This window comes from Balaenoptera musculus, chromosome 6 (assembly GCF_009873245.2).
Source record: "Balaenoptera musculus isolate JJ_BM4_2016_0621 chromosome 6, mBalMus1.pri.v3, whole genome shotgun sequence".
In the NCBI taxonomy this organism is placed as follows: Eukaryota; Metazoa; Chordata; class Mammalia; order Artiodactyla; family Balaenopteridae; genus Balaenoptera; species Balaenoptera musculus.
This window is the reverse complement of record NC_045790.1, coordinates 107,991,239-108,015,827: the sequence shown is the minus strand read 5'-3', so window position 1 is coordinate 108,015,827 and position 24,589 is coordinate 107,991,239. Positions and strand designations below refer to the sequence as shown.

General features: G+C 42.8%; 1 protein-coding gene and 1 non-coding gene across 2 annotated transcripts in view; one reads left to right on the top strand and one right to left on the bottom strand.

Moving 5' to 3' along the window:
- GARNL3 (GTPase activating Rap/RanGAP domain like 3) overlaps positions 1 to 13,824 on the bottom strand; it is a 110,662-nt gene extending 96,838 nt beyond the window's left edge. Inside the window, 1 exon segment of the mRNA XM_036854452.1 lies at positions 13,599 to 13,824. Within this exon segment, the coding sequence (XP_036710347.1) occupies positions 13,599 to 13,742 (144 nt within the window). The 5' untranslated portion in view covers positions 13,743 to 13,824.
- Positions 8,136 to 8,208, top strand: TRNAG-UCC. Its single transcript has one exon. It is a non-coding gene; the product is annotated as a tRNA-Gly (tRNA).
- Positions 13,825 to 24,589: the final 10,765 nt, after the last annotated feature.

Here is a 24,589-nt window from a genome sequence, read left to right as displayed (position 1 = left end):
GTTTTTAAGTAAAGAAGCACAAAAAAATATATAAAACCATTTTGTATATAAATTTAATTACTAAAGGGACACACTAAATCTTTTTTTTTTTTAATTTATTTATTTATTTATTTATGGCTGTGTTGGGTCTTTGTTTCTGTGCGAGGGCTTTCTCCAGTTGCGGCGAGTGGGGGCCACTCTTCATCGCGGTGCGCAGGCCTCTCACTGTCGCGGCCTCTCTTGTTGCGGAGCACAGGCTCCAGACGCGCAGGCTCAGTAGTTGTGGCTCGCGGGCTTAGCTGCTCCGCGGCATGTGGGATCTTCCCAGACCAGGGCTCGAACCCGTGTCCCCTGCATTGGCAGGCAGATTCTTAACCACTGCGCCACGAGGGAAGCCCCCACACACTAAATCTTAATAGTGATTATCCATAGGTGGTAGGATTACAGACTAATTTAATTTTCCAGCTTTTTCACTATATTTCAAATTTTCTATAATGAGCATGTATTCCTTTTATAATCAGAAAAGTATGTTTAAAAGTATATCGGCATGCATGTGCACATACACACAGAGAGACTGGAAAGTAATATAAAAATTTAAGAAAAGAAAAAAATTGATCAGACACCAGATTTTTAGCAAAATTGATCTTTTAGCTAATACATAGACATTTGGCAGTGAGCTAGATGCCACTGGGGATACAACAAGAAAGAACCATGAGTTCTGCCCACTGAAAAGGTATAAGAAATGCACACAAATAATTTCAGTGTAAAATATGACAGGTGCCATAGAGAAATGCAAAGAATTGCAGGGTTCTAAAGAGTGAAAGATGATTTTCCCATAGGGGAATCAGGTAAGGCTGCATGGAAAATAGCCCTGGTAGAGGCGTATTTCAAGAAGGCATTTTAGAAGGACGGAGAGGCATAAAAAAGCCCCAGAGGCCTGGGTGACGGTGAGTAAAGGCCTATTTGGCTGGATCATGGGCCAGAGGCGTGAAGCCTCCAAAGATTGGTTGGAGCCATTTGTGGAAAGCTAAAAGCTCTATTCCATAAGCAAAGGAGAGATGTGAAGGCTTTTTGTTGTTGTTTTGTTGTTGTTGTTATTTGTTTGAAAGCATAAGTATGATGCTGACAGAGTGGGACATTTGGGAAAGTACTCTCTGTAGCATTAAGGAAATCATCCCCCAGAATCAGGTTAACTACAGCTGAGGATTCTGACAAACTGGATGTTCTTATCAAAACTTGTTGAATGGAATCTTTGAGAAGTCAGGGAGACCAAGAAAAACTGCCGGAAGCTCAGAGAAGGAGGAAATGACCCAAATGTCACTCCAAAAAGGGAGTTCATAGAAGCAAACACACCTGTCCTTTTCCTATTCCTATCTCCTTAAGAGATCAAATGAGAAACATATAAGGAACTAAAAGTCATTTTCACAATGGAAGCTTGTAAAAAAATGCACACTATTTGGTTTACTCCAGACGTGACAAATCAGAGCCTGAATCTTAAACAAATTCCTCAGGTGATTTGTATGTGCAGTAAGGTATGAGGGGCATTGCAGCACAGCCTGTAACAATGGGGAGATCACAGAACTTTTAAATAAATACAACCTACTGTGCATAAGACAGGGGGACAAGCTCTGCAACTTACTAGTTGTGTGACTTTGGACAAGTTAATCTCTTTGAACTTCAGTTACCTCATTTATAAAATGAGGGTAACAAAAGTATCTATACCCCATCAGGTAGTTGTGAAATTTATATTAGTACATATACATAATACATATTTCCATGCATACATATATAAGACTGTCTGGCATTGGGAGTGCACATCCATGTGAATAAGAGCAACTTACCCATGAAATCTGTTGAGAACATATAACCAACAGGATTTGGTAAGAGATTGGATGTGGGCTATGGATGAGCTCCTGGTTTCTGAAATTAGCAACGGAAGGAGAGGTAGAGCCATTTACCCAGTGGTGTGGGTGGGCAAAGAGCAACGAGGGTGAGTTCAGTGGTGGGCGTTTTAAGGTTCAATTGCCCATGGCAATGTCCAGTGGACATTTGGGCAGGTGGTCCTATATGCTGTGGACAGACACCTGGGAAGAATATATGGATCTGTGAGTCACCAGCCTAAAGACAGTACCTGAAGCCATGGGGATAGGAAAGATGACGAGGGAGAGCAGACAGAGTGAGAAGAGAACCCTGAGCACCCAAATTCAAGGGCCAGGCAGAAGAGAAGAGCTCCCTAAAAGAAGCTGAGAAGGTGCAGCAGGGAGGTAGAAAGAGAAGTACGAGAGAGCAGAGGCGTATACGCCAAGGGAGGGGAAAGTTTTAACAGGGTGCATGTGCAGAGTGGGCCCGTGAGCTAAAGGCTAAACGCGTCACCTGGATTTGGTAGCAGAAAGGTCTCTGGTGACTTTGGCAATCGCAGGCTCAGTGGGAACAAGAAGGGGAAGCATCCAAAGGCGAATTCTCAAGGGAATTTGTGGAACTATCGCGGGGATCAAAAGGAGAATTCAGAGTGGCTGAAATGTACTCCCAAAGTAATTAAAAAGTCTTCACATCTATTAAGCAAACACAGCCTGAGATTATATTTGAAAAGACTGCAACACAGTGAAAACCGCAAAAGACCAATTAAAAAGCTGAGGCCAAAAAGCATACAATCCTTTTCTTACACATAAAGGAGCCCAAAGTAACTGCTTTAATTAAATATGCAAAATAGTTCAATATAAAAATAAGAATATTCGTTGTGGCATGAAACTGGGAGCCCTTTTTGGTAAGTCAGTCACGGCAGGCTACACTGGATTTGGGCATGACTTTCCCTAAATTTCACCCAGTGGGGGAAAAAAGGCGAGCAAATTTTAAAACCACAGATATTCTCCTCTCCTACAAAGAGGGTGAAGCTGCTCCAACCCACGGAATGGATGTATACCCCAACAAAATAGGGACTTGCCCCGAGACAGGAGAAAGCCGAAGACAAGGGTCTCAGCTTGCGGGTGCTGAGAGAGACCCGAAAGAAGCCTCAAATGCTCTGGGTCCCACACCCCCGGGGAAATCTGTCCCAAGTTGCCTACCAGGGGGCAGCTAATAAGTTAAAAGCATTAGACTTGGTTCTGAGGGTCTAACAAAGAGCTATGACTGTTCAGAGCCCACATGGTGAAAGGTTGGCAAAAAAATAAGATTCCTTTTCAAGGTAACAGCACTAAAAGAAGTAAAAGGGTGTTTTTCAAATTCTTGGGTCTGTGTTCATGGCTGTCAAGTACTACATTTTTGATGGTAGGCCTGCCTGAATTCAGAAGTAAACACAGGTCCTTAAAAATACCTTTCAGAAAACTGAAAATATTTTGTATTCATAAGAGCAGTATATAAAGGTATACAACATTATACATATATATATATATATATTTTTTTTTTTTGTCTATGGTAAATATTGCTGGAGTGCAGGATCACCAGCCCGTGACTCCTTTTTTTTTTTTTTTTAATTTATTTATTCAGTTTTGGCTGTGTTGGGTCTTCGTTTCTGTGCAAGGGCTTTCTCTAGTTGTGGCAAGCGGGGGCCACTCTTCATCGCGGTACGCAGGCCTCTCACTATCGCGGCCTCTCTTGTTGCGGAGCACAGGCTCTAGACGCGCAGGCTCAATTGCTGTGGCTCACGGGCCTAGTTGCTCTGTGGCATGTGGGATCTTCCCACACCAGGGCTCGAACCCGTGTCCCCCGCATTAGCAGGCAGATTCTCAACCACTGCGCCACCAGGGAAGCCCTACATATATTTTTAAAATAAATTTATTTATTTATTTATGGCTGCATTGGGTCTTTGTTGCTGTACGCAGGTTTTCTCTAGTTGTGGCGAGCAGGGGCTACTCTTCGTCACGGTGTGCGGGCTTGTCATTGTGGTGGCTTCTCTTGTTGCAGAGCATGGGCTCTAGACACGCGGGCTTTGGTAGTTGTGGCATGCAGGCTCAGTAGTTGTGGCGCACAGGCTTAGTTGCTCCACGGCACGAGGGATCTTCCCGGACGAGGGCTCGAACCCATGTACCCTGCATTGGCAGGCGGATTCTTAACCACTGCACCACTAGGGAAGTCCCAACGTTATATATTTTTGATCAAGCTTAAAATTTATTTTTGCTACAACTGACGATACATACCGCTGAGCCTGGTCTGTCTTACTAAAAGTTGAGCTGGGCACGTGAGAGGACCTGGTGTAGGGCAGAGGTCACTTTGGCACAAGTAAGTTGTGAGATGCAACGGATATTATCAAGCAGACACTAAGAAAGACTGGGTGTTTGAGACACACTTGAGAATTTTACCTCCAGAGTATACAAGAGACCACAATCAAGGTAGAAAACTAGGTTTGTTGTGAAGAATTAACCAATAAACAATATGTTAACTGTTTGTAGCTCTGGGTCACAAAATATAAACTGTTGTACACTGATCAAAATTTGAAAGTATTTTTATAGTCCATCAGAGTACTATATCCCACCAGCTGAAGACCACTGGAGTCACAGAACAAAGACCCCAGGGTTCCAGCAGCAGGTGTAGGAGCCAGAGGTTATGAGCTGAGCTGAGGGCGCTGCGGTAGCAGAGAGAGTCACCCGGAGGAGGACGTGGGGCCGCACAGGAACGGGAGACTTGTGCGGCCACGAGGAACCCAATGTGAGCTGCCCAGGCCCGCCGCTACCCAGGAGGGAGTGGAGCGTCTGCAGTCCTAGTTTTGAAACTAGAGAGCATGCTGGTGCCAAATATCATTGAAATGGCTGTTTCCAGGGTTGATTTTGCCTGGAAAAGTTGGAGGACTTGCCTGGTATTCTGATTACAGTGTGTGTTTAGCTAGTTGATTTGGAAGACTTTTGGACCCCAATTATCCAGACCATTAACACAGGGCTCAGTGCTCAAGGTGGTCACCAAACGGCTGGGCAGGTGATGCTAATTCTCCCCAGGTGTTGTTGATCCTAGGAAAATAGTTCATGAAAGCACTAATCAAAAAGTAGGGTAGGGAGGAGACAAGGGTCAAAACCATTCTATAAACTAAGCTACCATCAATGGGGGACAGAGGATATGTTGTTAAGGGCTAGAAACTGAATACAGATTTTTTTTTTTTTTTAATTTATGCTCTACCTTATTTTTCAGAAGAGATTTAAAGCAGCTTACTGAAATGTATCTCACTCAAAGGAGAAAATTAGCCACAGAACAAATTCAGAACAAGGGAAAATTAGGTGTGGGTAAATAACCTGAAAACAAGAGAATAAGTTTAGGCTGCATCTTATAAAGTCCTTTAAGGCTGTTAGAAGCAAGCCATAAATAGGGTCCTGAGCTTCCTAGAGGCCAATGCAAAGAGGAAAAAACCCAGTCAGCCATTTAGAGGATTCCTACTGCCTATAAGGTTAACAACAAAGCTGCTTTTTGGTCCCGGTGAAACTTTTCTCATAAGCCCTCTTAAAGGAGACACTGTGTGACAGACTGAGAAAAATCCTCAAGACCTTCCTGCAAGAGACGCACCATCCAGATCCATATGGCTCTTTCCTGCGCTGTCCATCAGTGCAAGTTAAAGGCGTAACACCAAGGCACAGACCAAGAAAAGCAAGACTAAGAGGGGCCAAGAAAGGCAGGCCAAGTGTTTGCAGCTACCTTATGGTTGGGCCTAATCCAGAAATTAAATTTAAACCATTTATGGCATGGACATCTCTTAGGTAATTCTTTATGAACATTCTTCTTAAAATCAAGCTTTTGTTAAGATTTGGACCTAAGAGAGTTCGAAATTATATATTTGAGCTAAAACCTCAAGCAGAGCTACTCTATGCTGTTGATTAAGGGCAGAGATGTTTGCTCTAACAATCAATCCAATTGCCTTAGGAAACAGCCTATAAGTGGCAGGGCTATGAGAGCACAGGCTCGTAGACTGAGAGATTAAGCACAGGGGCTCTTGGAGTCAGACAGACCTGGGCTTAAGTGTCACCTCTACACTCACTAGCCGTGGGATCTCTCTGAGATCATCTGATAAACGGGAATCCATTCAATGTCCACAAATGTCTTCTGAGCATCCACAGTGTGTGGTGGAATCAAATAACATCTACTGCCTATAGTCGTTTGGGAGGATTAAATAGGTAAATGCGTCTAAAGTATTTAGCTCAGTCACTGGTACATAGTAAGCATTCAGTAAACAGCAAAACTAATAATAATAATAAAATAATAATCATAATAAAAGATTTCTGGTTCCATTCTCATGCATAAATAATTATCTGAGTAAGGTCTTAAAGTTCTACATTATTGAAAATGGTTGCAATAATTTTAGCTTGGAAAATGTTCCATGTCGGCATTACTGATCATCCACAAAGCCATCAAAAATATTAAAAAGAGCATCAGAGTTTTTAACCACGTTAACTCACTGATAACTCCAGATGAATGTCATACCTTGCAGTACCTACATGAGTCAACCAGCTATCAAAGCCTTAAATATAAGCCAGTTAAATATCAGAGAACATCTGCCAAAATTATGATTCTAGCTGTAGAATGTAGAAGTCTTGATGTTTTGATGTTCCTAAGGGAAATATGCTGGTACCTTCACTCATCTCTCAATTTAGTGATACTACATAGAATGCAATTCTCCCATAAAATGCCTCTGAAAACAAAAAGCCTACTCAACCCTGTAGAGTATTAGGGATGCTGGGCAGGCAGCTAGCTAAATCACTCATTAGCCAAGAGTCGTGTTTCTGCACAATAGTCCCACAGGCGTGATTCAAGTTTGTGCCTGAGCAAAAATACAAATTACTACATATCAGACTTCAAAAATCTTCACATAGTCAAAACCTCAAATGTTAAAATCTGCAGATGCCAACCAAGTTCATGATAAACCTCTCTTTTGGTTGTGCTCAGTACAGCCAGACGTCCTTTGGGGCCACCCTGAGTTCATAACAACAAACCCATGCTATCCTCACAGAGTCGCATTTATATGTGTCTCTCTGATATACCAGGGGAACATGCAGCTGATCCAAATGCAGGCTTGAGTCATTAGGGTACAAGTTTTCAAAGGAATGGACAATATACCACCCTGTTTTATCCAGACTTGAGATTACCTGCAGATTGTGGCTTCCCCAGAAGTATCCAGATGTGGGATTATATGAGGATTAGCAGCTGGGCTGGGCAGGGGAGAGGTCCATATGGCGCCCACACCATTTATCATTTGTAACACATCAGTTTCTTACCCATTGAGTCAAAGGCCAAGGAAAGATCAGTAAAAACTACAAACAATCTTATCCTGACAGATTTCGATATAAAGTGATGAAGAATGGTCGATGGGGTAATAGCTGTGCCTTGCTTAGAATGCTGCCACGACAGACCAGACTTTCAATTCATCAAGAAGAAAAACGGCATGTTTCAGATGGAATGCACTGCAAGTTGATGAGTCTATACTGGGGAGGGGGGAATCAAAGAAGCTCGTTTTTCCTTCTTTATTTTTGATGGGTTAGGCTACTCTCTAATTCCAACCAAATTGAACCATTCATTCATTCAATTAATATTTACTAAGTTACTAATGCTAAGCATTGTGGTTAGTATGAGGGATACAGTGGTAAATAAAGAGCCATGATTCCTATTTTTAGAGAGTTTATAATCCATACCATTGTTTATGGGATTAAAAAAAGTGTCAGGGATAAGAGTCCACTGGCAGAGGATGACATTTTAGCCAGGTGCTTTTAGTTTGAGCTTTTAAATCATCTACTATAAGAGGAAATATTGCAGACACATGTGAGGCCTCCTTCCCAGCTCAGGCTCTTTGAAACTGACTTTTCTCTATATCCTTTTCAGAGAGAATCTGCCCTATCCACAAACTTTGCTGAGGATGTGGGTCTAGGAGGCCACATTTATACCACATGATCCCAGTACCCTGAACTCAACTGTTTGAATCAGGGATAGATACCTGAATCCAAGAAATTAGGGTCCAAGAATGAACCCTTCGCCCTATGACTATGAGGGGCGAAGGAGCTGCAAGACCAGGGTATTGGGGGACTAGAAATCAATTTAGTAATAAAAAACAGTGAATGAGAACTTTGTATGTGCCAGGGCCTTGCCAGGGCCTAGAAATCCAACAATGAACAAGGTAGACGTGGTTCCCACCCTCACCTCTAGTGGATGAGAGAGTAGTTAGTAAACAAATAAATATAAATTGTGGGAATTCCCTGGTGGTCCAGTGGTTAAGACTCCGCTCTTCCAATGCAGGGGGCCCAGGTTCGATCCCTGGTCAGGGAACTAGATCTCGCATGCAGCAACTAAAGATCCTGCATGCCGCAACTAAAAAAAATCCCACATGTCGCAACGAAGATCCCGCGTGGTGCAACTGAGACCCGGTACAGCCAAATAAATAATAAAAAAAAATCAATTGTGATAAACACCATTAAGAAAATAAAGAGGATGCTGAGTTAGAGAACAGCTCGAAGAGAGAATAGTAAGTGCAAAGGACAGGGAGGAACTCAAATTGTTCTAGAGACCAAAATCAGGCCACTGAAGCACGGTGAGGGTGAGTAGCATGAGAGAAGGTGGGAGAGGAAGGCAGAACAGGGATCACACAGGATCTTGTAGGGCTTCGTAAAAGGTCTGGGCTTGCAGTGCAATGGGCCACAGAAGGGATTTAAGAAAGAAAAGACATTGTGTTGTCAACATTTTAAAACATCACTCTGGCATAAGGACAGACATATAAACCAATGAAACAGAAGAGAAATCCTAGAAATTAACCCTTGTATACATGATCAGTTGATTTTCGACAAGGATGCCAAGACCATTCAATGGGAAAAGGACAGTCCTTTCAACAAATAATGCCAGGAAAACTGAACATCCACAGGCAAAAGAATGAAGTTGGACCCTTACCTTATACCATATACAAAAATTAACTCAAAGTGGATCAAAGACATAAATGTAAAAGCTGCAACTATAAAACTCTTAGAAGAAAACATAGGGGGAAATCTTCATGACACTGGGTTTGGCAATGATTTCTTGGATACAAACACCAAAAGCACAGGCCACAAGAGAAAAAAATAGATAAACTGGACTTCATGAAAATTTAAAAACTTTTGTGCATCAAAGGGCATTGTCAACAGAATAAAAGTACAACCCACATAATACGTGAAAATATTTGCAAATCATATATATCTGATAAAGGATTAATATCCAGACTATATTAAGAACTCCTAAAGCTCAACAACAACAAAACAAACAACCCAATTTAAAAATGGGCAAAGGACTTGAATACCATTTCTCCAAAGAAGATATACAAATGGCCAATAAGCACATGAAAAGATGCTCAACATTATTAATCATTAGTGAAAGGCAAATCAAAACAACAATGAGATACTACTTCATACCTGTTAGGATGGTTATTAAAAAAAAAAAAAAGGAAAATAACAAGTGTTGGTGAGAACGTGGAGGAACTGAAGCCCTGGAGCACTGCTGTGGGAATGATGTAAAATGGTGCAGCCACTTTGAGACTAGTTTGAGAGTGCCTCAAAAAGTTAAAAATAGAATTACCATAAGATCCAGCAATTCCACTCCTAGTTAATATACCCAAAAGAATTAAAATCAGGGACTCAAGCACATACCTGTATAACAATGTTCATAGTAACATTATCCACAATAGCTAAAAAGTAGAAACAACCCAAGCATCCATCAATAGGTGAATAACAAAATGCGGTATATACACATGATGAAATATTATTCAGCCATAAAAAGGAATGAAATTCTGATACATGCTACAACATGGATGAACCTTGAAAATATTATGCCAAGTGAAATAAATCATACACAAAAGGACAAAAATTGTATAATTCCACTTATATGTATACGTAGAATAGGCAAATTCACAGACACAGAAGATAGAACAGAGGTTGCGAGGGGCTGGGGAGAGGGGGGAATGGGGAGTCATTGTTTAATGGGTACGGTGTCTATCTGGGATGATGAAAAATGTTCTGAAAGTGGATAGTGGTGATGGTTGCATAACCCTGTGGATGTACATAATGGCCCTGAATTGTACACTTAAAAATGGTAAATTTTATGTTGTGTATATTTCACCATGATAAAAAGAAGTATTAAAAAAAACCCACCGCTGCTGGGAAAAAATGGACTGCAGAGAGGCAACTGTGCTTTCGGGGAAGCTGGCGTGCAGAGAGGAGATTGGTATCGACACGCAGAGAAGAGTGAAGCTGAGAAATCACAGGGACTGGAGAGAAACGAGAATAGCTGCTTGATGGCTTCCCAGTCACATGGGGCCCAGCTGTGCTTCCTGCACTGCATTCTGGGGAGATTCACCCACACCCTTTCCATGCATTACTTTATACTTGAGCTGGACCCAGTAGACCTCCGTTCTTTGCGAGGAAACCATCCCTGATTAAGGCAGGGAACACAGCTGGGGGCAGCTAAGACACACACGGCCTGGAGACTCAAAGTTTGAGGCCGTTGGTTTCTAAAGCTAGACTATCTCCAGCTCCAGGAAAGCAGAACAACTGTTTTTCTCCTTCTCCCTCAGTGCCCGGCACTGTGCCTGCCCCATGGCGGGAGACTTCAACACACAGCTGTTGAATCAGGGCTGAGAAACTCTCCTGTGAGTCTGTAGAGATCTGAGCTCCACAGTCTCTCACCACATGTATACCCAATTGAAACCTAGGAACCAAGCCCCTATATCTGCCTTCATTGCTGATTTGAATGGCCGATATCCTTCTTCACAAGGACTTCTACCTAATTTGCTGAAAGTCAGAAGAAGTTTATGCTAAAATTTCAATTTTACAGAATCCTAAGGACCTCTCTACAAAGTTTGAGTTCCAGGATGCCCAAGATCGATTGGGTTCCCAACAATATTCATCAAACCAGGTGTAAGAAAAATTAAACTCGCTTTCTCATGAACTTAGGACACATAAAATGGTTTTTAATTTAATAATACTGTGCCATTCATAGGTGAGAGAAAATGTCTCCTCCCTTAAAACACTGGAGTCAGAATTTCAAGAGATCCTCAGATGGCAAAACTGGAACTTGCTCATTGCATCTTTCCCAACCATTGCAGCCTCTAGCGCATGTCATTTCTAACGTGGGAAAACTAGAAACAACCTGATTTTACAAAAGGAGGGAAACTGTTCCACAGATAATTGTTTATCACCTTGTTGGGCTATCATACACCGATTAAAACGGTAACTTCAAAGACTACATAACAAGAAGATAGTTACAAAATACAGTTAAATGAAAAAAGAGGAATGCGAAAGTAAATGTATAATTTGATTACAGCCATGTAGAAATGGCTTTGGAGCTATAAAAATTGGAAGGTACCAAAGGAGATGAAAATACTTGCTGCAAGGTGGTGAAATTACACATGGAATTTTAAAATGTATTTAAAAGTTACTTTATAATATTTAAAAAGTTATAAACACACACATACACACACACACACACACACACACACACAATCATGGCTCTAGAGTAAAACCTGAACAGATGGATTGAAGAACTTTTGCTCAATGAGCTGCCTCATCAGGCTGGGGATAACTGATGCCTAGTCTAGGATTCAGTGAGGCAGGGTTTCTTCAAGGGTGGTCCTGGCACCAGCGGCATCAACATCATCTGGGAGCTTGTTAGAAGTACAAAATCTGGGTTAACCCTGAACTTGAAACTCTGGGGGTGGGATCCAGCAATTTGTTTTAATAAACTCTCCAGGTGATTCTGATGCCTGTTCAAGCTTGAAACTGCTGCTCTGAAGTACGTTCCCAGTCTGATATTCTGTGATTTCCACAAGTCTATAAAGGGTCCATCTTACACACCTACGTTGTCTCCCCCAGACACCACTCTCATTGTTTACAGAGCTCCATACTCATTAGATCACGTTCAAAGTCTTTACCTAAGAGTCAAGGTCCTACTTTTGCTACCAAATTTCATCTTTGCTGCTATAGCTAGTTAACAGGGACTATGCTTACGTGCATCATCTCATTTAATCCTCCTGACAACCCTATAAGGTAGATAATATTAATAAACCCCATTTCATAGATGAGAAAACTGAGGCTCAAAGAAGTTCCAGATCATACAACTAGTAAATGATGAAACAAGAATGACTTCAGAGCACAAGCTCTTAGGCACCCCTGGGGTTCAGAGATGTTTACAAAGATAATAAGTGATGGAACTGGTATGTGAACGCAGGCCTGTCTGAGTCCAAAGCCTAGCTGTTGTGTAACCACAATGCTCTGCTGCCCTACACTCTCTGCTGGGCAGGACCATTTGCTTGCTGCCCTTCGAATCATCACTGCCAAGAATCTTGCTGTGTGCAAATACCTACTGTCTGTCTTCCTTGCCACCAACCCACATCCCACAGCCCCCATAAGGCCTTCCAGGCTGCTTCCCCGAGATGCCTGGCTAGAATGGGTTGCTCCCTCCTTCTCCCAACCCCCACCAGGCCCTGTCTGTGTGCTTCTCACAATATTTACCAATTCCCACTCTGAATTATAGTTATGCACACGCTCTTTCAGGAGAGGCGGTGGTCTGAGTTGGCATGGTGTCACCAGTGACTCACACAGAACAGGCATTGATTGAATCAACCAGTGCATCTTTTATGTGACCAATTCATTCTTTAGATATATTATGTATATCTTATCTGCTCAGCTGGAGGACAGTAAGCGCTTTAAGAACAAGGACCAAATCTTTTACTTAACACATATTTTCAGGAATATACCTGGGGCAGGTACACAGTCAAACCTGTAATGTATGCTTGAGTTCAAGTAGAATGTTACTGGTACATGATTCTGGCATAATTTTTTTTTTACTTTTTAAACCCTGCAAGAATGCAGCTTACATTAATCGGGGATAACTGGGTACTATACAAATGGATCCCATCAACTCAGTTTTTGTAAATAGATAGAAATAATAAATTTAATGTTTCAATAACCAAGAGAATCTTATGAGCACACTTTCCTGAATATTTGTTCAAATTTCCATGCAATTTGTTCTTTTCTTGTGGGAAAAGAACTCACAATTCTGTCTTTTAAAAAACTGAGGCTATGATATGCCTTCATTATGCCTCTTTTAAAATGAAAGCATACAATTAAAAAAAAAATCATAACACAATCCCCAATCTCTCTCATTAAGGAAAATATGGATATTTTCATTCCAGATATCTATTACCTATCACAGTCATTTATCTAGCCCAACACATATACTTTTAACAGGAAAAAAAAAAGAGCTCATAAATATTCTAACTCCTATCACATACCCAGAGAGCAAAGGTACAGAAAAATCAGAATATGTATTACAATAATATTTAAACCTCAAAAACTAGATTTAGAAACTTTTAGGAACAAGATAACATAAAAACAAATGCTACCTTTCTTAATTCATAAATGATTTTATTTAATTATATAACACCATTAACAGAGAAAAATACCAAGCCACGTTTTAACACACTGAAAGACACAGATTAAAAGTACGTAACAGTAAAAACAGACAGATAAAGATGATCAAATTATTATAGCCCTTCAACAGTCATTCATTCCCATCCAGTCCTTATACTGTACTCACATGGTCTAACAGTAAATATACAACAAAAGATCTGAAGAGCTTGGCGATCCTCTCTAAATCAAAATCAATGTTCTACCACTGAACAGACAGTGTAAACTTACCAGCTCCACAGATCCATAATGTTTCCTACTGAAATCCCCACGTCTACAGCCTAGGTCTTCCGAGACAGAGCTGGAACAAAAATGCTTCATCAGTATTATACATAGCGATCTGGCCACAAACCTTCTGCAAAAATCCACTACCATTTGCAAAAAGGGCTGCTATGGAACAGGCTTGCCCAGCTCCTCACTGCAGGGGAGCCTCCTTGCAACAGACACAGTCCTCAGCAGCCATTGCAGAGCCGGGCATTCATGGAGCCCTCAGTAAGAAGAAAAACACCCGAGTCATCCCTGGAAGTATAGGCAATGATTGAATTAAATATTTAGTCATTTGGAATCGATTGACATCTCCCAGGCTACTGGTGGTTTATAATTTCATTTTGTATAACCAACGAGGAGAGAAACCCTGCAGTAAACTTGAGGCAAGGGACAAAGCTTGCAATTATCTTTCGTTTAAGAGAGGCTCTTTGTCCCAAATATTCAGCATAAAAATAACCAGCATTATGGGATGCTATACAGGAGACATAAACTTTAAATAGGAGGAAAAAAAAACTTCAAAATCCTGGTAGGCCCCACGCCCTCCCCTTTAATTTATGACAACATGACAATATGGAAAAAGACTAGGACTAACAGAAAAATGTAAAATTCCAACTTCCAAGTATATTTAGTTTTTTTTACATGACAGTAGCTAATACTTTCCTACCCCCTCCTCTCAAAAAAGGCTTACATCAGATAAGAAAAATCACATGCGTTGTTGAGGAAGAGTAATTAAAACAAGGGCAAAATTGTTACTGCATTTGCATCTTGAATGCATAGTTACACACTCAAAAGACACATCTTATTGAATAGTTGGCATATATAGGACCTCAAGCAGTACTCATGAAACCACCGGAGATCCACAAATACAAACAGTTTTAATAAGTTGGCCCTAATATGTCATGCAAATACTCTAATAAAACAGAAAATAAAATTCCCCAGGAATTACGTGTTTAATATATCCCAAATATTTGGGATCTAACATGCAAAGAAATGTGCATTTAGTACCTTTTCATCCTTCCTTAAAAGGTAGGCTACATTTTCTAAATTACAGCCCTGTTGGCACGTTCAGAAAGAGACTGACTCTGATGTTTCGCGTCCACAGAACTGACTCTCTGCCAGGTCACTATTCAATAGGCTCCAAGAAGGACAGCAAGAGAGAAATGAGATTAGAGAGTCTAATGGTATTCCGCTTCCTCCATTTCACAGGGATGGCTGAGTTCATCATATAGGAGAGATTTAACCTTTTGTTGTCCTCACTGCCTTAGCTGAAACCATGTGACAAATTAACGAATGCAGCCTGGAAGGATGTCCTAGATATTTACCCAGTCTACCTTCCTGCTTCTAGTGACATGATTTTCTACCGAAAAATCTCTGAAAGAGATGTAAAAACTTCCCTCTGTGGCCTGCTCCAGTGTTAGCTATGTCCTCTATGCCCATTTTCTTAGCCCTTTCTGAAAACGCTCCTGGAGAATACTGCCATTGCCTTACATAACAGTTTCAAGATCCTTCCCCGGCGCCCTGAGTTACCGAGAGGGAGTGGGCTCTGGGGAGGGAAGTGTCCACGGGCTTGGACAGAGGTCGGGCACAGAGCTGAAGCTCAAGGGCTGTTGACTGAGCGCTGTCTGCCCAGACCTCAGCCCACCTCATCAGTTAAGCCAGGCCCATGACGCAGTCACAACCGCAGCAGCAGCGGCTTCTAACCCAAATGGCCAACAACATGAAAAGAGCAAGGAGGCCGGGCTCTGGGTCCCTCCCTGTGCCACCCTCAGCACCACAGAGGGGGGTCCAAGACACAGTGCCAGCTCCCTAACTTTGCCAACAGCCAGAAACAAACACACAAAAAAGGTGACGACCCTCCATCCTGGAGCAACCACCTCCTTAGAAGCCTCAAGAGGGAAAACAATGTCCTAGGAAAACAACCAAGAGAGAGAGAAACAGAACATCAGCTATCGGTTGCCCTTTTCCCCTCTAATTACATTTCATCCGATACACTGCAGAGACAGCGCTTGCTAATGGTGGCTGGCAGGCTGAACTACACAGGATGCATTTCTAGGGCAGCAGGAGGCACTCAAACCAGCCATGTTAAAAAACCTGCCCCACTCCCCTCCTCTGTCCCCAGGCTCTCTGGCCCCTTGGCACCCAGCAGCACAAGGGTTGTGTTTAGGGGGATCACCCCGAGCTCCAAGGGGAGTTTTGTTCTCCTCCAGGTCCCCAGAGTCTGGACCACTGCTGGCCACAGGCTGGACATGCAGTAAATGTTTGTTGCGTTTGTGAAGATATTTGCACATCTTTCAGATCTCACTAGCTGCTGCCTGATAACGTCTCCCGTGAGCACCAAGGCAGGCCACCTGTTGACCTTCTTCCTGATAAGCTCCCGGACGGTACTCCATCAGTCCAGACAGCCCTGGCCCAAGAGGCAGATATGCCTACGTGCACACCAAAACCTATTTCCTGTTCCTCTGGGGCTTGTCCCTACACTACATTTCCTAGCCCTTCTTGCAGTGACTGTGAACATATGACTGATTTCTGGCCAAGAGAATACAGACCAAGGTGATGTGCCTGTGGGATCCCATGGGAAGCGCCTGCCCTCCTTCCCTGCGGCCAGCAGGGTGGAGAGGGCCATAAGGACCCAGAGGAAGGCAGAGCTTCAAGAAGGAAAAAAACAAGTGGAAGGTCATACCTTTAAGAACATCTGTATTAGAATATGCTGTGAGCAAGAAATAAACATTTAGTTGTGTTAATCACGTAGAGTTTGGGTTTACCTGTGAAAGCCGCTGTGCTACCTGAACTAGCGCAGAAGTCGGTATCTTGCAGTGGGGTGCTACTACCATGGCAACAACCTAAAATATGTGGCACAGGCTTCACAGGCAGGCAGCAGCCAGGGAGGAAATGCATCTCAGAGGCTGGAGAGACAGAGATCTAGGTTGTAGAGTAGCAAACTGGTGATAAAACTTGCACCTACAGTAACTGAGGAGGTGGACCTGTGCCTTCTGAGCCTGCAGCTCTAAGGAACGTGGCTGGACAGGTCAGAGTGAGCCCGTGGGCTGGCTCCTACTGGCTGACCTTAGCAAGGTTTTTTCAAGGAAGAGATGAGCCCGGGCTAGAACTGGATGGATTTCAAGCAAAGACAGAAGGGACTAGAGAGAGTCTCGAGACCAAGGGCCTCACAGGCTTGAGAAATCACTGTTTCTGGACCCCAAACAATAAGAATTCTGGCCAGTGAAATGTGGGTAGAAATGATGGGTACCTCTTCCAGACGACGCCCATACAAATTTCCCATGAATAATCCTTGCTCTCTTTCCTCATCCGCTGGCTGTGAGGATGGCTGTGAGGACCAAGAGGGGTGAAGCCGCACCACGAAGGAGTCCTGGTCCCTAAATGGCCACACAGAATATCCTAAGTAGGCACACCCTCACTGGACTGTGAGATGAGAAAGAACTTTTATTGCTTGAAGCCACTAAGATTCAAGGTTTACCTGTTACAACAGGTGATTTTAATTTCATGGGTACAGCTCTCCGTAGGTAACAGAAAGTAGTGTAAGAATAAGCCCCACAAAAAAGGGGTTGTCAGAGGGCTGGTGGGCCAGGATGACTATCGGGGTCAGCAAGCTGTGGCCTCTCGCTGCCTGTTTTTGAATACTAAGTTTTATTGGGATACAGCCACGCCCTTTGGTGATAGGCTGTCTGTGGCTGCTTTTGTGTTTCAATGGCAGAGTCGAGGAGTTGCAACAGAGACCTGTAGGGCCTGCAAAGCCCAAACTATCTACTCTCTGGCCCTTTATAGAAAGATTGTCCAACCCCTGCCCTACAGCCTCACCAATCCCTTTTGCTGGTTTCAGGCCTACCCATAAGCTGTGATTAGTATGCCAATGAAAATAGCAGTGTTTATTAGAGTCCATCAGAATCCCCGGCGGTGGGGGGGCAGTGGGAAGCTTTCTAAAAATGCAGATTCCCTGGCCCTATTCCCAGAGGTTGTGATTCAGCCTGACTGCGATTTTAATAAGCAGTGGTGGGAAGTCTGATGCAGGGGGTTCACAGACAATGTTTTAAAAAATACTGCTCTTCCAGATGACTCTGGAATCCCTGGGAAACCTGTTAGCCATTCTGCGGCACTTTTATAAGGAAGGACAAGGCCTTGATCAAGTTTTCCATGAATGGGAGGAGGTGTCATACAGTCCCTAAGGGCAAGTGCTTCAGTCACAGACGTGGGTTCTTAACCTCCCTGGGCATTAGTTCCCACATGTATAAAATGTGGTTGATAGTATCACCTACTTAATAGGGTTATAAAGAATAAACTAAAAAGAGCAGATAAAAATTTATTCTAAGCATAATGTCTATTACATGAAAACTACTCAATAAATGTTAGCTATTATTATCCCTCTTTTTATTAGTATGAATTCTTCTCCGGTTGTTAGAGAGAGCCCTGGGAAGGGGCGTGCAGCATACATGATTACCAACTTTTTAAAGAATTTTAAATAAGATGCCTTTTTTTTTTTTAACATCCTTATTGGAGTATAATTGCTTTACAATGGTGTGTTAGTTTCTGCTTTATAACAAAGTGAATCAGCTATACATATACATATATCCCCATATCTCCTCCCTCTTGCATCTTCCTCCCACCCTCCCTATCCAAAAAAAAATGGTTATGAAGAACCTAGGGGCAGGACAGGAATAAAGATGCAGACATAGAGAATGGACTTGAGGACATGGGGAGGGGGAAGGGTAAGCTGGGACAAAGTGAGAGAGTGGCATGGACTTATATATACTACCAAATGTAAGATGCCTTTTTTCCCCCTGTGGTGGAAAGGGAGACCTGGGGCTAAGGGCAGCATCACAGCTCAGCACGACATCCCCTCCCTAAAAGTGTTGGCAGTGCGACCTCACCTAGAAAATACTTGGGACCCAAGAGCATGCCACCAGAACAAGGCAGGTGCAGAAAAGAATCAGAGGGTTCAAGTTCCTCACAGGTACTGGGGTCTAGGCTCTAAATAGAAACTCTTTCTGTTTTAGTAAATTAATGTGAGAGGATGCTGGATCATGCTTTGCGAGTATGAACAGAGCTGAGGACCATCATGTTAAATCTCTAAAGAAGGCCTGGGATGAGAGCAAAGATTTCCAGCTCCACACAGAGGCTAGAAAAATTACCATTATGTAAGTCAGGGGCCCGGAAAGCAGGACAACCCCCTCCAAAGAGTCGAAGTTATGGAAACTGAAAAAGGGGAAAAAAAGGAAGCTGAAACTCAGAGATACAGGTCCTTACTCAAGTGGCCCAGAGATTAGTGACTGACCCTAACAACTGGCCAGACCCCACTATTCCAGGCCTCAGTCAACTCCGGCCCTGCTGGAAGAGTTAAAGCCAATGGAAGAACGGGACACTTCCTGGATCAGCAGAGAGAATTTGTGAAAAGCAACAGGCTTACGGACAGCAGAGCCCAATGTCAGCAGCGCCAGGACAACACCTCCGCCCCCTTGATAAGCAGTTTGTAATAGACAGATGGACGGGATCCCCCTATTTGAGGGACAGAGAAGCTGAAAAATGTGCCAGACTACAGATTTAGGCTTGGAAGTAGCCCCGGGCCTCCTAACAACAGGTACGAGAATAGCTTATTGCACATAAGGGAGCAGTTGTCTCTCCTTCTGAAGATAAGTAACACAAAAAAGCAGAGCTGTAATTATACATTAACTTCTAATGACGAAATGGAAGAATCCTGTCCTCTTTTGAAGAGATTTCAGACACTAGGAAGTAGGAAGTAAGCAAGAGGATTTCTAGAGTGTAAGGGTCCCAGGAAATCCGAGCCCCTGGATTCTGGCTCCAGACAGCATCTTGTTCCCCAACTGTGCTTCTGGGGCCACAGTACCAGGTGCTCCTGTACCAGGATCTTAAGTTTACCATCCCTTAGCAAGTTCCACCAACCATAAGGCAGTCAGACATGCCTGGATTTGAATGTCAGCTCCATGGCACTCTAGCTCTGTGGCCCCAGGCAAGTTACTTATCCTCTCTGAGCTTGTTTCCTCAACTGTAACATGGGCTTAAAATAACATCTGTCTCTGTGGGAGGATTAAAAGATATCATAGGTGCTTAGCACAACACCTGACAAATAAATGCTGGTTATTCTAACTGTCAGGGACCTTACCGACCTCGGTCATGACCATGTCCCATGTGTCTCAGAATGCCTGGCTCATAGCAGGCTGCTCCATGAATATTTGTTGAATTAATGAGTCATGAATTAATGATAACCTCTGCTGGCCTTTGCTCTACTTGAACGCAGGTGGGTTCCTGCCCCCTTTTCTCCTTTCCCTCCTCCACCCCCCATCTGCCGTTAGATATTCTGACATATCTTTGGGTATATTTGATGTTACTTCCCACCATTAGTCAGTCATCTTTCTCATTCTAATCCTCACTTCTCTAACATTCTAGAATGCATTCCTCCTACAGTATTTATGTGTCTACTAAGTTTCTGGACAAAGACAGGTGTCCCTGGAACTTACCAGGTTCTCTGCTATTACTAAAGTCTTGTGGTAATTCATTGCAAGGCTCCTTTCAATAATGATCTCTACCAGTGCCCTTGGGATTCTATCTCTAAATAAAAAACAGCAACCATACCAAACTTTGGTGAAGACACGGAGCAACTGGACCACTTATAGACTGTGGGTGGGGACTTCCCTGGTGGTGCAGTGGTTAAGAATCCGCCTGCCAATGCAGGGGACATGGGTTCGAGCCCTGGTCCGGGAAGATCCCACATGCCGCGGAGCAACTAAGCCCGTGTGCCACAACTACTGAGCCTGTGCTCTAGAGCCCGTGAGCCACAACTACTGAGCCCATGTGCCACAACTACTGAAGGCCGCGCGCCCAGAGCCCGTGCTCTGCAACAAGAGAAGCCACTGCAATGAGAAGCCCGTGCACAGCAACGAAGAGTAGCCCCCAATTGCCCCAACTAGAGAAAGCCTGCGCGCAGCAATGAAGACCCAATACAGCCAAAAAAAAAAATAAAAAAAATAAATAAATTTATTTAAAAAAAAAATATATATATATAGACGGTGGGTGGGAATGTACAAGGTAAGCCAAGCCTCTTTGGAAACCAGTTGGCATTTTCTTATAAAATTAAATATGCAGTTACCATATGACCCAGCACTTGCACTCTTGGGCATTTATCCCAGAGAAATGAAAATATATATTCACAAATACCTATACACAAATGTTCATAGCAGCTTTATTCATAATAGCCCCAAGCTAGAAAAAGCCTAGAAATCTTTGGAAGGGTGAATGGATAAACAAACTGTGGTGCATGCCCACCACGGAATATCCCTCAGCCAGGAAAAGGAACACACTACTGACAGATACAACAACTTGGATGAATGTCCAGGGAATCGTGCAGAGTGGAAAAGGCCAACCATAAAAGATAACTTACTGTGTGATTCTATTATACAACATTCTTGAAATGACAAAATCATAGAGCGAGGGAGGTGTGGTTATAAAAGGGCAGCATAAGGGACTCTGTGGTGATGGAGCCATGTCTGTGTCTTATCTGTGGTGGTGGAGAAATGAACCTACACACGTGATAAGATTGCATGTGACACTGGGGAAACCTAAGGCCAATGGATTGTATCACTGACAATTTCCTGGCTGTGACTGATACTTTACTATAGTTATGCCAGATGTTACCACTGGGGGAAACTGGGTAAAGGGTACCTGGGATCTCTTTGTGTTATTTCTTATAACTACATATGAATCTATTATGCTCTCAAAATAAAAAGGTTAATTAAAAAAAACCCTGTATCTGAGTTGAAATTCATTCACTCATTCCATAAACAGTTCCTGAGCACCTATGAGGTCCCAGGTACTGGGCCAGGTGCTAAACCTGAGACGTGTGCTCCCTGCAGTCATAGCACTTACGGCGCGGTGGGAAAATATAAAGGACATCGGACTTCATAGGAACAAAAACATTGTGCAAGCACATCACACCTGTGTATAGCAAATTTGGTAAACTGTCCAATAGCCTCTTTTGTCTCCTTCTTGAGTAGCATATGCCATCTTGGGATATGAGAGGCCTGTCACTCTGTTCAGTTCAAGACCCACCATCCAGAAACCTGGGAGCTGCTACCTAGAAAATGATTCCTGCAAAGTGTTATGTCCGCACATCTGCTCCCTCCCTCCCCAATCTTTAGCGACCTTCGCTTCTCCTTTCCTATAATGTCAAGACTGAAGGGATTTCTAGCTCAGAGTACAATTTGGTTTGGGAAACACTGCTCCACAGGATACCTGCACATGCATGACCACAAAGTGTTAAACAGAAAGGTATTTAAGGAAAAAAAATCAGCAGACAACATATGTTGCTGCGTACCTCCCTGGATCACCTGTAGATTTAACTTCTTTGGAGAAATCCCTCCAAAGTGTGCCTTCCCAAGTTCTCAAAGCTTCTCTCCTGAGATTCCCAGACTGCCCCCAACTGTACCTAGACCCTGAAGGGAGGCATGCTGTACGGAGTGGGCACTTCCGAACAGTCCTGTGGGCAGCGAGAATCCTAGAGAACACCAAGGTCATTCCGACCCTCGCTACTCAGAGTGGTCCTTTTCCCTGAGCTGATTAGAAATGCAGACCCTCAGGCCCCATCCCAGACCTAATGAGACAGAATCAGCATTTTTAACAAGATCCCCTGAGGATTCAAATGCACACTGAACTTTGAGAAGCACTGACTCTGGTTCTCAAAACCTAGCTATATGTCAGAATCACCTGGATTTCTTCTCTAATTTGTCTTATTTCTTCAAGATGCAGAAAAATAAAGAATAATATAATGAACATTACAGATACAGCTGAAACCCCTGTGTACCTCTCCTTGATCTCATTTTCATCTCTCTCTCCCTTGAAACAATCACTAAATAATTTGGTTCGCACTCCCTGCTTATTTTTTATATTTGTACTACGTAGTCATAAACCATATGCAGTACTGTTTAGCGTGATCTTAAATTTTACACAAATGTATACCATACCGTGACCATCTCCCTGCAACTAGCTTCTTTGAACAATTTGCGTTTGAGATTTGTACACATTGATACCTGTATCACTCACAGTGCTGTGTAGTCTCCTGCTGTATCACTATCCCACTGATTCTCCATTCCCCCATGGTTGGACATTTCCTCAGTGATCATCTCCATTATTTAGCCAGCTTAGTCCTTCATCTCACGGGTCCTCACTATTTGATACCCAGATCCCTACAATAGCCTGGTCAGTCTTCCTGCCACCTCAGCATAGGATCTTAGGGTAGAAGAGACTTCCAGAGATGTCCAGGGACTTCCAGGTCCAGAGACTTAAGGGTCATTTGGTGTCCAGTCTGGTATCTGTGATAGTGTATTCTCTACCAGATACTTGAAATATAGCCAGCAAGTCTCTACTTACACACTATTAGTGATAAAGAAACAGTTTGCCCCAGGGCACTCCATTCTTCCTGTCAAACAGTTTTTTTCTACATTGAACTGAAATCCATCACACTTTAATTTCCACCAGCTGGTCCTACATCTTCACCCTTTCACTTCTTCTTAATTTCCTTACCATCACTTCCACACCCCCGGCCAGCTGTCCTGTCTGGCCCGCTCGCCCTGTCTCAGCACTCCAGCTACAAGGCCCTTCTTCATTTCCTTCAACTTGCTGAGCATCTTCTCATCTTAGGACCTGGAATGAGCTCTCCAAACTCCTTCTTCTTCCTGACCCCACCTCCACCCCCAGATTAGAAATTACAAAGAGGGTATTGGATTAACATCTGCCTCCCCTACTAAAATATAAGCTTCACAATGGCAGGTTCTCTGTTGGTTTTGTTCAATGCAAAATCCTTAGCTTGTAATATAATACCTGGTACAGAGTTAGCTCTTACTGGGGTTTTATTTAATAATGAGTGAATGAATGAATGAATGAAAGCAAGCCAGCCAACTCTTTGGGGCCATATAAAACAAGATCACCTCTATAGGAAAGCCCTTCAAATGTCTGAGGAGAGCCACCATGTCCCCTAGGGTTTTTCTTCTTTACCGGGGGCCAGGAGTGACACAGGAGGGTGAGGCCAGCCATACTAGATAGGTACCTAGAGAAGGGGCAGGGCAAACACAGGGACCACTTCATAACTTTCTCTAGGATCAGGCCTGGAGAGACACCCCCAGGTGCTCACAAGTCCACTGCCAGCTGCTGCTGGAAATGAACTGCATTACACAGCATATTCATGAAATTTGTTTTTGAGTCAGACATGAAAATACTGTAAATGTTGCATCAGGTTAATCTCAAACAATTCACTTCAGAGGTTAATACAATGCCAGTAATATGAGCAAACAAAGAAAATGCTGTGGGGGCCATCACAATGAACACATTGTGACATCATTCACCAGCCATTAGCTCATGATGAGGCTGGCATTCCCTATGTCTAGAGATTGGCATCTTTCAATAAATAGGCAATACAATTAAGTGCAATGGATCAACACTGTAACATTAAAAAGTGAATCATCTGCACTTGTCAAACTCATCCAACTGTGAACTTAAGATTCTTGCATTTTATTGCCTGTAAATTATAGTACAATATAAAATTACTTTAGAATGTCATACAGAAAAAAAAAAACTCTGATCCTAAACTTAACTAACATCTATATGTACAGAGAAATTACATGTACATAAGTGTTGCCTGATATTTACTCAACTCTGTCTAACCCACCATTAATTCACGGCCTGATTTTAGGCAAGAAACAGCCTTTTGTGGGCTCTCAGTTCTACAACTGTAAAATGGGGCTTGATTAATGAATTAATTCAACAAATACTGATAACCATGAGACAATCCTCATAGGGCTGTTGCATTTAATGAGAAAATACATATGAAGCACTTAGCAGGTGAATAGTCTTGAGCACAATTACTATTTGAAGAAACAGAGGTTGTGCATCATTAGGAAGGTGTGTGCACGTGAAGAACAACACAAAGAAGAAAA